This window comes from Brassica napus, chromosome C2 (genome assembly GCF_020379485.1).
Source record: "Brassica napus cultivar Da-Ae chromosome C2, Da-Ae, whole genome shotgun sequence".
Lineage (NCBI taxonomy): Eukaryota > Viridiplantae > Streptophyta > Magnoliopsida > Brassicales > Brassicaceae > Brassica > Brassica napus.
Genome location: NC_063445.1, coordinates 19,271,360 through 19,289,142, shown reverse-complemented (window position 1 = coordinate 19,289,142; position 17,783 = coordinate 19,271,360). Strand labels below are relative to the sequence as shown.

At 34.8% G+C, this 17,783-nt stretch overlaps 2 protein-coding genes across 2 annotated transcripts; both read right to left on the bottom strand.

Moving 5' to 3' along the window:
- Nucleotides 1-5,101: 5,101 nt before the first annotated feature.
- Nucleotides 5,102-7,332, bottom strand: LOC111202902 (protein BIG GRAIN 1-like E). Its single transcript, XM_022696068.2, has one exon. The coding sequence runs from the start codon at nucleotides 6,331-6,333 to the stop codon at nucleotides 5,368-5,370; it is 966 nt and encodes a 321-aa protein (XP_022551789.1). The 5' UTR covers nucleotides 6,334-7,332; the 3' UTR covers nucleotides 5,102-5,367.
- A 3,335-nt stretch (nucleotides 7,333-10,667) lies between these two features.
- On the bottom strand, nucleotides 10,668-17,135 carry LOC111202901. The gene is made up of 3 exons (XM_048746860.1): nucleotides 14,040-17,135; nucleotides 13,286-13,516; nucleotides 10,668-11,418 (listed from the first exon to the last, which is right to left on the bottom strand). Exons 1-3 carry the CDS (start codon nucleotides 14,283-14,285, stop codon nucleotides 10,867-10,869), a joined length of 1,029 nt encoding a protein of 342 aa, XP_048602817.1. The 5' UTR covers nucleotides 14,286-17,135; the 3' UTR covers nucleotides 10,668-10,866.
- Nucleotides 17,136-17,783: the final 648 nt, after the last annotated feature.

The window sequence follows — 17,783 nt, the reverse complement described above, 5'->3', positions numbered from 1 at the left end:
GCCAGGATCGGCTCTAAACACAACTAAACTTGTATATACAAGTTGTTTTCAATTAAAAATAAAATAAGAGTCTGGGCAGAAACATAATCTACACTTCTAATTGAGGCACATATATTGAACATACAGAATGCAATACCACACATAGAGACTGCGACCCTAAAATTAATACCAGAAAAATGGTGTTTCACAGGTGATTTTTGGAAAGAAAATGATATATTTTCCGGACAAGGCTGGTTCAGTATTCTATCAGGTTTTGATGTATTGATGGGGGCGAAGAATGTTAGGGCTAGTCTCTCTCCTCTTCATGCGGAGATGGAAGCGCTACTTTGGGCAATGGAATGCATGAGAAAGTTACGTCAGTTTCAGGTTACGTTTGCAACGGATTGTTCTCAATTGGTAAATATGGTTTCAGAATCAGAAGAATGACCAGTTTTTTGCAAGTTATTTGGAAAACATCAAAACCCTGAAATGAAGTTTCTTCAGACCAGAACTCATTTATGTACCAAGGATGCCGAATTTAAAGACGGATAGCCTGACACGCAGTATTTTTCGGTTTTGTTCACAGAATTAATATGGGTATGTAAACGATAAAAGACGAACTTCCTAAACATAATAAGACTGCGGTGGCATGTATTGAACTTTTTGTAGAGACAAACAGCGAAAACGATGTCATGTGTTCACATTATCTCGAACACGTATACACACTTAAATGAATGATGCCATAAATATATTAACTACAACCAAAACAGATAGGGACATTGTCGCAACCCACAATCTGTAGTGTAAACATTGTGTGGGTTTGTATTCTACAAACAAACTCGTTTCTATTAATTATTTTGTTTGTTGGTAGCTTCGCAATTTTAAAGATAAAAATCAGCAGCCTAGGGAAACCGAGTTATCACAGTAAAACCTTTATAAGTTAATAATATTAGGACTTTAAAATTTTATTAATTTATAGAGATATTAATTTATAAAAAAATTCTTATTTAGATTTTTTATTTTAAGATATATTTATTATAAAATAAGGAAAATATTTGATTTTAGTGTATTGACATTAATTGTTATTTAAAAAAATACATTTATATTAATTTTATTATATTATTTAGAGTATATAATATATATTGCATAAAACTTAAATGTGGTTTTAGATATAGTATTACTAAATCTCATCAAAAATATATTAAATGTTAAGAAAATATAAAGATAATTATATTGTGAATATAAACAAACCATATATAAAATATGTATACATATAAATTATTATTTAATAATTTTAGTGGGACCATATTTACATAGAATTTTCTAACAAGTTATTATCTTATAATTTTATCGATTTGTGTCAAATATTGAACCGATCCAAGTTGGGACCAACGGAATTTATAATTTATAAAGATTATGATTTATCGAGTACTAATTTAAAGAAGTTCTACTGTATATCGCAACTTGAAAACATTATTTTGGTTTTATCTATTTAAACAAGTAGTTTCCATTAAAATAAGTATTCAAATTAATGCAGAAGATAGAAGAGGAATGTACGGGGTTTCCATAAAAGAAAAAGAAACTTTGGGGTCGTGTAAAGAATATATAAAATATTAGGGAATCAGCGACTTGAAGGGATTGGTGGTGGTGGAGCGTGTGTGGGCAACGTCAGAAGTTTAACAAAACTTGTTGCTTTCTTACAAAACCAACCCTTTTCTTTTTTCTTTTGCTTTCATAAAAATCAGCACCTTTTATTTTTGTTTGGTGGGAGCCAGAGCACATCTTGTTGGCCAACCAACCGCACTCTCCAGGTGATGGAATCTAAAGGCAAGCTAGTCCCAGTTACCTTTTTTCCTTATCTTTGCAATGTTAGTAACTATTTTAAGTTCGAATGTTTTGATTGTTACTCACTGTTATAAAGTAAATTTCGGATATATATTTTGCGTGTCAAAACTCTTTAACTTTAAGTGAAAAAGAATGTGTAAATTAGTTAATTACCATATAAATTAGGCGCGAACCAAGATAAATATTAAAATGGTGTATGTTACGTTACAATTTGCCAACCCAAGTCCATCAAAATACGAAAATACGAAGCATAGTTAAGGACTGACTGAAGCCCATTAAAAACGGGCCAAACAGAGTTTGTTTTCTTTTCTTATGGTTGGGTCTCTGTCCCACGCTTAAGTTCCAGTTGTCACGAAAAGTTCTTTTAAAAGGATGATTTTGTTTTAAAAGCAACAGTGCAGAGTCCGAGTGCACCAAAAAGATTGGTAATGACTTCCATCATAATATTTGAATACGATGGAAATTCATTTCTTTAACTTAACATTTTAGACCAGAGACCAGAGCTTATTTCTATTTGTAATGGCATAACTAGTAGACATAAAAACTTAAGAAATGGAATGGATTTCATAGCAAATTTTCTTATACCATTTTGTAAAACGGAACCACATATAATTGAGTTTATACTGAATTAACCAATGAAAATTGAATTACTGCAATAAGCCCGAACCAAATAAATCTAAACTAAGAAACTCACCATTTTATATATGACAGCATATATTTTTCATTGAATAGATTGCTTATCATTATATAGTTTTGTTTATTATTCCAAAATTCAGTTTCATGATGGTGTACAAATTACTCAAATCAACAACGAATTAATATCTTTGTAAGCAAAAGTAATAACTTAAATTTTTAGTCACAATCAAAAGAGTTTAGTCGGATAATTTATCTAAAGACCACCACGTCATAATTATCATTAGAAAGGCTAGATACTAGTGTGTATGCATGCATTAATAAATATATTCAAACTAGCTTAAGATTCGCGCAATTGCGCGAGATTAATGTTATATATAAAAATAACTTTTATCTATTATTATTTATTTGTATTCATTTACGTATTATGTATATAATTAAATTAGAGTAAACACATAAATCAAAACAATACTTCTTGTTTATTTACGATATTTTTTAGTAAATAAATCAAAACAATCATTTTATTTATTTTATGCAGTATATAACTAAATTTCAATGACATGTACATATGTATATAGTATATTTTAATATAAATATTTATTATTGGGAATTCATACTCATGTGATAAACACAAAATTTCTAATGTGCGATTTTTTGAATGCAAATTTCAAAATTAAAATATTAAGGTTTCAATACCTTTTCAATACAAATTTCGAAATTATCATATTTAAGTATTTTTCTATGTGATATAGTTTAATTTCAATACAAAATTCAAAATATAACATATAAGAAAAAAATTAATTTTGTTTATTATATGGTTAATGTGGTTGTTTAATATCTTTTAATAATATAAAATTAAACAAAACAGATCTGAGATACAAAAATTATTATCAAATATTTATTATTCATAATCATTAATTGTCATATATACGTTAACCACATTAGATAATTTCGTAGCTTTTATTTAAGAAAAGTGTGAGAATATTCTTTTGTATACTATTTATCAATTTAATAGTTAATTTAATAAAAAATATAATATAAGTTAAGATGAATCAACTTATTTCTTTATGAATTTTGAATTTCATTCTCATAGTGATAAGTGGTTACAAAATAATGTTGTAATGTTTTTCGATTAATATACAAGGGGCGAGAAATTCCAAAAGCAAGCACAATCTATGCATGCCCAAAGCTCTTTTAATTTGTTAATACATTTATTTAAAGCAATTGATTATGTTTTTTAAGATTAAATCAATCATCGACCTAAACATTATACTTTTGTCATATCTATCATAGTTCTGTGACACAACTCCTGACAGGACAAAAAAAACGTCTAAGTGAAGTCACGGATTGCTAATTCTTATAATAATATTTAATGTTTATACATGAACAATTGAACATACAAGTGGATATCGTTGTTGGTCCCCAAATTTTGTTTGTTTGTTTGCATGTTGTAGATGCATAGAAGTAGAACTACTGACGTCACAAGATGCAAGACTAATAACCAACGACAAAAAGGACATATAATTAACTAACTTATATATATATATATATTATTTTTTTATCAACAATTTATATATACGATGATGAGCAATTCTTTCAAACAAAAATAAACCTCAAAAAAAGAAAATAACCAAAATAACTTCTTCTTTTTTTGACAGTAAACAATTTACAGACTCATATTGATTCTGTAAACCAAATTGGAAACAATTTATATTTTTTATTTTGAAAATTTTAATATTTTTTTTTTATTTTTTCAAATTTGAAATCATATCTCTAAAACTCTACTCCTTAACTCTAAACCCTAAGTCTAGATTATTTAACCCTATGGTTACTCTTTAATAAAATTTATTTTGATCATTTTTTCATTGAAAACTATTTTGTGACAAAAATTTAAAAAATAATTATTATAGGGAATTTCTCTATAATCTTATCTTACCAAAGAAAATACTTATATGTAAAGACTAAAGAGAACAACAACCAAGTGAGAAAATGACCAACCATACTTAACCGACCGGTTTAACTTATTTATGTATGTTTCTGGCTCTTATTCATTGATAGTCTTTATCGCAATGATTATTAACGATATATGGTCTGTGACATAGTTTTCTGGCTGTTAATGTAGCAAAAAGTGACAAGTTTCTTCACCGAACTTCTGCTAAAACAAAACGGTTTACCACGTAATTTGAAAATTAAAAGAGAAAAAAGACAAAAATAGCACTAAATCAAGTTTTTGTTCCAAACTAGCACTCAAAGTCAAAAGTCACAAAACTAGCACTTAATGTTTTATCAAAAGTTACAAACTTAGGGTTTAGAGTTAAAGGATGAGGTTTAGGGTTTAGGGTTTAGGGTTTAGAGTTTAGGGTTTAGAGTCTAGAGTTTAGGGTTTAGGGTTTAGGGTTTAGGGTTTAGAGTTTAAGGTTTAGGGTTTAGAGTTTATGGTTTATGGTTTAGGGTTTAGGGTTTAGAGTTGAGAAATGAAGTTTTGGGGATAAGATTTCAAATTTTGAAAAATAAAAAAATTAAAATTTTCAAAGGATAAACTTAGAAAGGTGCTATTTTGGTCATTTTAGTTTTGGAGTGCTATTTTTGTGATATAAACTTAGAAATGTGCTATTTTGGAGATTTGCCCTAATTAAAATATTAATAACAAGCTCATAAAATTTATTTTTAGAAGGAAAATACGTTATTAAGTGGAAACAAAAGAAAATCCATGAGAGAGACAAGAAAACTATGTATTTATCAAAACTACCCTCAAATCTCATACAAAAACACTTCCACAATCAAATCCCAGAAATTCAAAAGAATTACATTTAAGCTGCAGAATACTCAGACAATAACAACTAAAAATATTGTTTCATGGGGGTTTTATCAAGATCTGATGGGTTTCATCATGACACTCGGAGACAGAGATTATAGATGAGTGTTGTTGATGTTAGCTACATTGGTAGTCTCGTAAACTGGCAAGCCTCCACGAGATAACTCGTAGTTCTGCAACTCAAAGAGATCAGAACTTGAATCACTCTCCATTCCATCGTCATCATCTCCCTGTCTCTTTATTCTCCTATGATCATCATCATCATCATGGTCACTCCACGCCTTCTTTTTCTCTGAGAGACTCTCCATCACTTTAAGTTTCTCATCAAGCCAAGACAACTCTTTGTTTACTTTCTTTTCCTCTTGTATTTCCACTTGGTTTGTGGCGGAAGTGAAATTCAAGAACTGCTTGTAGTTCTTGGTGGGAGTGTTTGAATACGGAGGAGGAGTTCTGAAACCGGAGCTTGAAGACGACAACAGAGATTTTGATGATGCTGATGCTGTCGTTGTGGTGGTTGAATTAGATCTGCTTGAACTCAAGAAATGGCTGATACTACTTCTCCTCCTCCTTCTCATCCATCCTCCTCCATGGATCTCCTCATCAACTTCTCGGTCCGTTGGCTTTGACTTCGACTTGTTCTTCTTCGAACCCGCTTGATGAAACAAAGAGTTCAAGAAGCTGACGATTTTCCCACCCGGTGAGCTTGGTTGCTTGTATCTCACGTTACTAGTCATCTCTTTGATTGCTTTGACTTCTGGCTTCTCAAGATGGTCTTGGTGAAGATGATGCACCTGCTCTGAACATCTAATCGGTAAATCCAAGCTTATTCTTCTCCCTCCTCCCAATATTCCCCATCGCCTTCGATTCTCCTCTCTTGCGGCGTTATAGCCATGCTTATGTGTGTGTCTATGGTCGCAGGAGGAGAACTCGTTGTAGCCGGAGAAGTACACGGCGGCCTCGAACACGTCAAGCTCGCCGGAGTGAGCATCGTTACGCTTGTGGAAATATATTTTCTTGGAGATCTTATCTGGTTCTGCTGATGAGACCCCTTTCATAGACATTATTTAATTAGGGTTTTGAAGATGGGGAGACTTGGATGATATCACAAGTCTCTTTCTGTGCTAGATCTGTGGAAATGATAGGATGCAATATCAGATATTTATATAACAACAAATAATGTGATATGTAACTCCTTAATAGAAATATAACTTTCAATAGTTTTATTTTCCGGATATGGTTACAGTAAAAAGTTCTGAATGCTGAAAAAATTAGAAGTGTGGAGGGACATACAAGTCATAAGAGTTTGTGTGACCCACTAAATGCGTGGGTGAAGAACTTAATTGAAGGAGTGTGGGCTCATTTGATTTTATGAGCTTTCTGATAGGGTGTAGGAAATTAACTGATTGTGTTTATGATAATGTGGGGGATATCCTCTCTTGTTGCCTTGGATTCCAACTTTGAATTTTGTCTGTCCCCTATTTATGTGTCCTCAGTTTTTGAAAACTTGTAGCTTATATTTTCAAACCATGACTCCATTTTTTTATATGTATACCCGTTAGTTGAATGCAGTTATAACTAATTTAGTTTTGTATATCCTCTTCACAGTAAATGTACTTTTAACTAATTTTTATTTAGGAAAAATGTTTTGTATAATCACAATTGTTTTAAACTCTCAAACATAAAAGTGTATATATACGCCATTACTCCCACTTGTAACCATTTTAACTTCTTTTTTTCCAAGAATCTGAACATATTTATATGTTTAACTTAGCTAACTAAAGTTTTACAGTATGAGCTGGCGCCTCTTATCTTTACTCCCCTGTTTCTGTTTCTGAACAAGTGTCGTTTGAGACTTTTGTACACAAATTAAGAAATCATTTAATTTTGCATGTTTTCCATATAAAAACATTATTACTCATACACCTAATCATATTTCAATCAATAGAAAAATAAATCGAAAAATAATCTGCAGAATAAAATCAATAAATTATGCATCGAAAATCTAAAACAACACTTATTTTGCAACGAAAAATTTCATCTACAATGACACTTAATATGAAACGGAGAGTAAAGTTACTAACCGTTTTAAGCATCACTCTCAGCTATGTATTTATACAATAACAGAGTAAATCCAATTTGAAATTTGTATTACTGGTGGTAAAGAAAAATTATTGCTATTAAATGTAATTTCAATTTCCAGATCCTCACGGATGATAAAAGTTTTAATTTAATATTTCTTCGATTTCTTAAAGAGATCCCCTTTTTTCTGTCGTGAGGAAACACATTTGGATATAATATTAGTATTGAATAAAGTTGTAACTCTATTCAGAATTAATGTAAAGTTTATATAACAGAAAATAATTCTACGATAGTAATTTGTATGGAATAACATTTATATTGAAGCTTAAACTATCATAGAGTTATTTAAAAACTATTGCAAATGTGTTCCCAATTTAAGTTTAAGTAGTATGAGACAAGACTAAAAAGTGAGATAATTATGGATTTCAATCTTGACAAAAACAAATTATGGATAAAATTCATGGTACAAAAATCTTATTCAGTTGGTCATTAGGCTCAATTTCTTCTTCCATCTTATTCAGTTGAACAGAACTAAACCATAGGGTTGACTTTAAATTCCATATTAAAAAGTCCCAGTTAAATTGTAGGTTATAAATCAAGTTTACAAGGTCTTATACCTACAAGAACTGATTAAGTATCTATAAGTAAAAGAGAAAAATCTAGCTAGAAGCATAAAGAAGAAAAGTCGGGGCTTGGAGAGGAGGCAACATCACGTTATAGATTTCATATTAAATGGTTACAAAGGCAAAACATAGACATGACATGAATAGCAAGTAGTGGTTAAGATGAGATTCGAGTCCACGCGAGTGGAACATGTCAAGGGAGATTACACGTGACATGGTTTTAGTTGTACAACAATCAACAACAAATACATAACTAGAGAAAGGCCATTGTCTTGGGAGTTGGGGGTAGACGTTTGAAAAGGAAAGGATACGTTACAAGCACTAGAGCCCCTTGGTTTTGTAATTGACCGTTGCATCTATTTTACATCTACAACATACCTAATCAATTCCTCTAATATGTGTTTTCTGCTCGAAGATTGGAACACTTTCGGATTTCAGTTACCGTAGCCAAATATTTAGGAATTCCAAACTTGTTAAGCAGTATATTGGTCAAAATATCTTTTGAATATATATTGGTCAAAATATCTTGTTGTTATAAAAATAGAGAACTTATATTGGTCAAGAATTATGAAAAGAATCTCTATTTTCTTTAGTATATGCATTATTTTCCATGTTTGCTTAAGCAATGTATCCATTATTTGTGAAAACACCACAATTCAGTTTAATTATTTTAGTCACCTTCTCACTCTTTTCCGCATTTATGTATATATAATTTTAGTCAACAGTATATACCATTATGATCCTATATATAGTAATAAACGATTACTTAATGTAAAAATAAACGTTCGCCATACATTGCAATGATTGTCAAGTCAATATCTAAAGTTTGGAAGAATTGTTGAAACAAACAAAAGGTAGAAAAGTGTAAGGTAGCTTTCTTTTGCATTGTTAAAAGCTGCTTCTTATGGCTATACTTCTCTTGCCAGTCCCGTCTCTTTCTATTAATTAAACACGTCCCATGTGTTCGCATTCATCCTCTGCACATTATCCCCTTCATATTGCAAAGCAACTAAGTAACTAAGATCATCCGATAAGTTATAACTGGGTCCGTTTAGCCAATCAGTTTTATCATATTTGTTAACAGTGGGCTCAAATGTTTGGCCCCACAGATGACAAGTCCTTGAACTCTAACAATGCCCTGACAAGACGGTGTGGTGGGCTTTGAAAGAATGATCACCATTTCTCACCCTATTCATACATCACAAATTTACAATTCTCATATCATCATTAGCTCTTTTTCTCTCAACAGCATAAACTATCTCAACAGCATAAACTATTCGAACCTAAGAGCAACCCCATTGCTAGTCCTTATTATGAAGTCCTTATTATGAAGTCCTAAGGCTTTTTTATTAATATTGTTCCCTTAAGATACAAAGGCAAGAAACATAGGTAAAAAAGGAGTTTATTGGTAGGACTTAAAGTTGTTTCTTAGTAATATTTTTATTTAATAATTGATTAGTTTTAAATAAATATTAAACAGTATATTGAATTATAAAAAACTTAAACAGTACAAACTTGCATAACAAAAAAATATTAAAAAATCCGAAAAACATATATTTTATTGAATTTTTAAAAACTTAATTTTGAAAATGTCCAAATTTTTTCCCATATATGTTCAACTAAATCTTCTTTTAATTGGTGATAGATTTGTGGATTGCGAACTTCTTTGCGACGACCGATTATATTGCCGTGTTTTGTAGACTTTTTGACGGTTGCCCTAAGATCATCATCTCGTTCATCCTCAACCGTGTCTGCATCTCGTTCATCCTCAACAATCATATTACGAAGTATGAGACATGCTTTCATAATATTTGATATTTTGTTTTTACTCCATAAATTAGATGGATTTCTAACAACGGCGAATCTAGCTTGCAGGACCCCAAATGCACGCTCAACATCTTTTCTAACGGATTCTTGGGTTTTAGCAAATAAAGAATTTTTTTCACCCTGTGGTAGTGGGATAGATTGAACAAAATTTGCCCATTTTGGATAAATACCATCCGCCAGATAGTAGGCCAAATTGTACTCGGTTCCGTTGACATAGAAATTTACTTCCGGAGCCATCCCGTTAATAATTTCATCAAAAACTGGTGATCGATCAAGAATATTAAGATCGTTCATAGTACCTGGAGCTCCAAAGAATGCGTGCCATATCCAGAGGTCATATGAAGCAACCGCCTCCAACACAATTGTTGGTTTTCTGGTTCCCCTTGAATACATTCCTTTCCAAGCGGTGGGACAATTCTTCCACTCCCAATGCATACAGTCGATGCTTCCCACCATCCCGGGAAATCCACGTTCTTCTCCTTTGTTGAGTAGTCTTTGAAGATCCTCCTATGTGGGACGCCTGAGATAATGATCTCCGAACAACTGGATTATTCCATCGGTAAAAAGGTGCAAACATTTACTAGCTGTTGTTTCACCAAATCGTACATATTCGTCAACTATATCAGCTCCACCACCATAAGCCAATTGACGAATTGCTGCAGTACATTTCTGTAGCGGAGATAGAATAAAGAGATGAGTGCTTACAAGTTTGATGGTTCGTAACACCCGTGATATGGTTCATAACACCCGTGATGCTTCTTGTTCATCTTGTGAGTCTAAATTGTTTTGTTGTTGCAGAAACAAACAAAGACATGTGATAATTGGTTGTAATCGTTTTACATGTGTACTTTAAACAAGTGCTGCGGTTATAAAAAAAGCCGTTAAACATAAGCCGTTAAACATAAGAGTTTACAACATGTCATACTAAAGAGTTCACAAAAAAGCCGTTAAACATAAGAGTTTCACAACAAAGCCTCCAACATAAGAGGTCACATACACGTTCAGATTCTACTTAGACACATAGGATACATGGTTCACAACAAAGCCTCCAATCAAGTGCTGCGGTTACTTAAACATTAGGACCACGCATATTATCACTAACATAACAATGAGAACACCTACAACGAGTTCAAAGCCTTTTCCAATTCTCTCTAGCCTAACCAACCTCTGCTCTGTCTCGTGATGCAGTAGCTTTACCTGGTTAAGATGCATCTCGTAATCACTCAGAAACGCTAGATAATCTACCTTATCACAGAGCTGGCTACACTGTGTCGATATGGCTCTGATCTCCTCCGTAGCTGCCACATCCCACCACTTCCAGACATGGCAGTCTCCGTCCTCGACGTTTGCACAGGTGTAGTACCTCCGCCCTGGATCATTTCTTGTGTGGGATGTGGCTATAAGAGGTTCGCCACCGCAGTAACATTCCTTCAGGAAGCCAAACTCAACTTCAGGCTGCGGTGGGTAGTGACGTCGCGCCGCATCAATCTCAGCTTGGTCCAGCTGTATATTAGCCTCTGTTTGGTTGTGCCCACTGTCGGCTGAGTAGTCACCATAATAGTCCTCCGACATAGACAGCTGCGTATAGCTGTAATCCAGTCCCATAGGTTCCTTAATCTGCAGAGAAAACAGAGGAGCTGTAAAAAAATAAATACGTAACCATAAAACAGAGAACACACTTTTTATATTGTGAGATGAAGCCATTTTATTTAATTTTTAGATAACAGAGAACATCCCATTTTATTTAATTTTTAGAAAACCGAGAACACACAAGTTATTAAAATTTCATAGGAGACAAGGAAGTGAAAACATTAAATTCAAAGAACACAACAAGTTCAAACATGACATTCAAAGTTAAAAATACTTGGCTAGGAGTTTATTCTTGACAATTTGTTCACTCTCGCTAAGTGGTTCCTTCTTAGCAAGGAGAGTGTCAAGTATGGAGAGCTTGCATAGTTTCTCCTTCATTGCCAAATCGTCCATCTTCAGCTCACACATGCTCTTATACTCCTCGAAACCCTTCCCTTTACCATTGTTTCTGATTGCTTTTGTAGCCTTGATACCTTCGGACCGCATCTCTTGGTCACCAACACTGGTGCTCGAAGCTTGTGAAAACGACTCAGTTGTTTTTCTCTTACCAGAAGCAGTAGTCTTAGGACTGTTGAGGCTTAACCACTTTTGTTCATGCCTCAAGATACACCAAGCATGCTCTAAGGTAAACTTTGATTTCTGGTCCGAGTAGTAGATGTCATGAGCCACCTTTAGGACGTCGTTGTCATTCTGGCCGCTGGTGATTTGTCTCCCTGCAGCAGCGTATGCTCCACAGAACTTGTTCGTCTGGTCATTGATCTTTGACCACCTCTGCTTACAATTGTTATGAGAGCTCCTCCCGCGACCCTCTAACGCATGAGGACTTGCTGCGTAGTAAGCTTCTACTCGTTTCCAGAAGGTGCCAAACTTCTGGTCATTTCCAACAACGGCGTCTTTAGACATGTTCAGCCAGGCGCTTATTAGAACCTCATCATCCGCAGGGGTCCACTTCTTTCTCTCCCGACGCCCCGCGGGTGTGTCTTCACTCAAAGCTGGAGCCTGAGATTGTTGTGAGCTGAAAGGAGGGATATCGGGTTCTCCAAAGTTTACACTAGAGGGAGTACTTTCATATCAAAAGTTTTGATGGGGAATGTCAGGATTCCTTGGATCCATGGCACAAGGTTAAGCAAAGAGTAGAGAAAGAAGAGTATGGAGTTAAGCGAAGAGGAAAGGAAGAAGAGGATGGGATTTTATGGTTGAAACGGTAACAAGTAATAAGTGAGAATCACCTAAGAATTATCTACCAAAGTCTAATCATGAGTTATTACCCATCTAACACCTACAAAGCTAAAACAATCGGTTACATTTTCATTTAATTAAAAGTTTCCTTTGGTTATACTTTCAGACATCACAATGCATCACGCAAATATGAACAGCCATTCTCGTCATCGTTGTAAACAAAAACAGTATCTGGTTGCATTCAAGTTTTAATTTAGCATTAACAACTACACTGACATGAAACGACAACTAACCACAACCTACAATCGTCATAAAACATTAACATTTACATTTAACCACTACTCTAATCTGGAAAAGAAGCTAGAGAGGTTCATCGGCCATAAAACATTAACATTTAACAACAAATGATACAAACGGCAAATGAAACAATCCGCAAATGAAACAAGCATCGCATATGTAAACCGTAAACATTTCATCACAACAAACACAAGAAGTGGGATAACACATCAAAGATAACAAGTTTAATAGTACTACTACATCACACCAATTCAACGAAACATCAACAAGAATCACATGCGGAGGAGATCCCAATTTTTATAATCTACTATAATTAATGAAACCTACAAGTTCCCAATTTTTATAATCTACACACGAAATCAAGCAATCACAACAAACATCAACAAGAATCACATGCGGAGGAGATAAATCGACATACCTTTTTGATTGAGATCGGCGGAGAAGTTTGGGTCAGAGAATAGATCGGTCCGAAAGAGTGGTGAGACGAGAGCGACGAAAGAGTGGTGAGACGAGCGCGACGAGAGATCGGAGAGTATCGATCGCCTTTGGTATCGCCGTTCAGATAGACATGCAGGAGAGAGGAGAGAGTTGTGAGATGAATGGGTTCAGTTGATGCCCTGATTTCTTCACTCCAATCAAACGCTGCCACCTGTGCCCAAGGACCAGCCCACAAAATCTCTTAACAAAGGACTTTCGATCCATATATCTTAGGTATTTCATCATTTTTCATTTTCTTTTAAGCCCAAATAGATGTAGGACTTGTTTTCAGGACCCCAATAAGGATGTCCTAAGAAAATGTATATAGCTATATTGGTGCAATACTGTCTACAAAAACGAAATAAACCTGTTAGATCCAAGCAGGCCCGGCTTAAATACATTTTTTCCCCTAAAAGTTATAATAATATTTCCTTAAATTTACAAATTAGGACCCAATTTAACTTTGTTTATATGGTCTCTTTATTTGATTTGTGTAATCCTTTAAAATTTCACCGACAGAGTAAATAGTCTAGTGGTTATAAACGAATATGAGTGTGATTTTGTTTGACAGCAATGCATAATTACATAGGATCTAGTTCTCTAGCTAGTCTCGGCATTGTAAAAGCAAATCGAAACCTTGGATTGGATGATGCCTCTAGAAAGTTAGAGAAGGGAAATCTCTTGTAGCCACTAACCGGAGTGAGTAAACCGGGATTCGATGTTGGTGTGAAATCTGTCGGACCGGTGTAGTCAGGGTTGCAGTTGTTCACGTAGAATCTCTTGTCTCTCTCCGAGTAAACGATAGTAGAAGAGTGGAAAGACGGACAAGGCACGTCGACGGGAGTCCACTCCGAGTCGACAAAGGCTGACTCGAGAGCCGTAAAACTTGACGGCGACGACACATTCTTCTTCATCGTTAGGTGAGGAGACGACAGAGACATTGACAAGATGTTCGAACTTGTCTCTGGTTAGTGGAGGTAAAGATATTGTCTTCTTCTTCGAGGGGTTGAAGATTTTGGAGAGATGGACAGTGGAATCATTCTTGTTCATGGAATCTAACCATCATCTTGATGAGCCTATCCACTTAGATTCGTGGAGCTCCTTTGGTAGAGTCTGGTTTACGATTTTTACTTGATCTTGAGTCTTGGGATCGACGGATCGTAGAGGTTAAAGTTGACGAGTTTACCGCCGCAGGGAGAGTCTCCGACGACGTCGCTGCCGAGGAGGAGGTAAAGTGCTGTCACCGTGGAGAAATTGGACCGCCGGGAACAGAGGCTCCGGCTTGGGAGTGAAGATAGATTCTTGGAGACTGGACGGAAAAGCTGAGACATTGTTCAAGAACCCTAAGTCGCTTTTTTTTTGGAGAGAAGATAAGAATCAAAGGATATATTTAAAACCCTACTCACCAAACTCTGCTCTGTCTTTACTGCTCAAATTTATTGGAAATGCATGAAAATGTAAAGATCCTATATTCGGAAAAAGTCTCGGAAGAAAACTCAGAAAACCCACCTATATTTCTATGTTATTTCAAAATAGAGCCCCACTACTTGTAAATTGACACAAAAACCCACACACTTATTTGACTTCACTTTACACTTTGAGGCACTTTGCAGCTGGGTGAGAAAGCGTTATTACATGAAAACAGATTTAGTAGCGAGTAATACGACTCATGAAGCGTGTTGCAACTTGCAACCAGTTGTAATCTCTGTCTGATGCTGAGAATAAGATCGAATCTCTGTCTGACGAGTCTAGCTTGGAGGTTCTTTCTTATATGTATGCTAGAAAGGAGAAAGGAGAACATCAGTGAGCTTGGAAATTCGGTGAATGGCTCTGAAAGTAGAAGAATCCTTTACTGCGACATTATCGGTGGATATGTCAAAATAGTATACTTCATAGTCTGAAGAGGATGGAGAAGACTCTGAGTGAGAAACTTACTGTACTGTGTGTTATTGAAAGGGAATGGAATACCTGTGTAGTTAGTTTGGATCAACATTTGTATGGAAAATGTTTAGCAAACCACCAAAATGTTTTATGTTTATGCTATTGGTTCATTAGATGAGCTAAGTCAGCGAACGACCAAAATGCTTAATGCTCATATCTTTTGAGAACATTTTTTTTATTATGAGTAAACTGTGTCAGGTCTGGCCTTGTTACATTTGTCTCATTGTCTTGCACCTTAGAGTTAATAATAAGATGATATGAGAATTACATGCTCGAGACTTTTTTCTTAGCTTCTCCAAGTTGGTACTGAAACAAAGATTTTTCTTAGCTTCTCCAAGTTGGTACTGAAACAAAGATTTGAGATAAGAAAGTTGATGCATCTATCCATTAATGTTAGAAAGACTTCAGTTTATTTAGAAGGTTTGATTGTGACATCTTTTCTGCATCTGGAGGGGAGAAGAAGCACTATATATTTTTTTAACGTCAAAGATGTGAATATCTTATCCCCAAGTGTCAAGCAAGAACCAACGACTACAGCATATATAATTCTGCACGACTCGAACAAAATTGAAAAATATATTTGCACATCTTACCAATTCCAAAAGACTTCTTCTATCATTAAACAAACAAACCTCTTATAAGAAATAATGACAATGAAAAGTACCTACCAATTTCTTCTTTTATTTAAACAAAGTACACTTATTACGAATATGTCAAAAAAGAAATCCTACAGTGCGAATTGGAACAACAAGAGGTTGAGATCAAATCTCTTTTCTCATCATCTTCACTTACCCGGGCGTGTTGGTCCGACCAATCTGAAGAAGTTAAGTGCAAGAAGAGCCAAAAACAAAAGTCAGCCAAATCTGATACATATTTTTTGGAACGATTATGTTTGGTGCTTTATATGGACGAAGGACTCTCTCATTTGACTACTTCAACTTCTTCACAGAGTCATATTGTCCCCACTAACTGCTAAAAAGTCGTCTCTTCCATCATCATCAACACAACAGATTTACCTTTAGTGGGTTCCAACTTCTCTGATGAAAACAGAGGACCAAGTGTGTCTTTGAAATCTTTTGCTAGATCAAGTAGAAGTTAACGAGACTTGGTAAGCAGACTAGCAGAGTGAGACAAAGCCAGCTTTGAACAAATGGGGGATGTCGGTAAGAACTTATTTTTCAATCTTGTCTTGTTTCCTTTTGCACCTTCATAAAAAATCTTGAATCATCTCAATTTCTCAAACCAGTCACATCTCCCAAACTTTCGCTTGTTTGTATCTCAGACCCAAGAAGATATAGGTAGAAATAATACGCTGATTGGATCGTTGTTGGAGTCCATTTCCGAGGTGATCAGGTCTTTGGAGTTCATACAATCAGAAACAGGGAGTTTCCTTGAATGTGCATGCTACTGCTACCGAGTTTCAGTGGTGTTAATGGAGATACAGACAGGAGAGAGCGCCGTCATATGTCCAACGGAGGTTGTTGAATCACTATCCGAGAGTATAGATTCAGCCAAGTATCTCGTCGAGATGTCTCAAGAAAGCAACGGACCAGAATCAACTACTGATCTGACAAGCAGAGAGGTAGGCTTTCAAGGCGTTGTGAAGCAGATTGGTGAAACTTTAGCTGAATCAATTATCGACGAGGAAGAATATATAGGAGTGGTTGTCCAAATGAGATGCAGAATGCTAACATTGGAGATGGCAGACACAGGAAGTGGTGTCAGAGCAAATAGAGACAGATCTCTATCCTTCTGATCCTGATCTTTCCTATGCAAGTTACCTGAGTGAATTGATGTGTCGAGTTTTAACCCGATTATCTAACTGCAAGTGCACAGTAAAATACGCAGTAGTAATGCGAGATCGAATCCACAGGGACCGATGATCACACGTAGAGTTGCAGACAAGTTAATAGCTACAGCGAACAAAGATATAATTTTGATGGTTTTTATTTAATTTTCTTTAGTGTCACAAAACATAAACAAGCTGTAAAAAGATGATTTAAACGATTTGAAAATTATTTTAAAACAAACGTTGGGCATTGGGAATTCTCAGGGATTTATTTTTAATCAAGATACAATTAATGGCAGACACAGGGATATATTAAGAACCGTCTAGAACTCAAACACGATATTAGAATTAACCTACTTCCGTAGCGCTAATTCTCTATGTTATAGAAATCTCCACACTAACTTCCGCTGAGTTTCAATTTCTAAACAAGCATTAAGAACAGGTTCAATATGTTCACAAAGCGCAATAACATCAACTTCCGAGGGTTAAGGACACTTTGCTCATCTAAAGTATTTTCGGAAATTCAAACAATCACTTTCGGTGCATCAAACAAACTGAAATCATGAACTAAGTGATCAATTCAGTTCAAGCAGTAAGAAATCCATTAGATGAAGAACCAAAACGTAATCCCTTAGTCTACACACGTTTTATGAATCAAAACATCAAGAAATCCCCTATGAGAACCCCTAAACCCAACTAGATGACTACT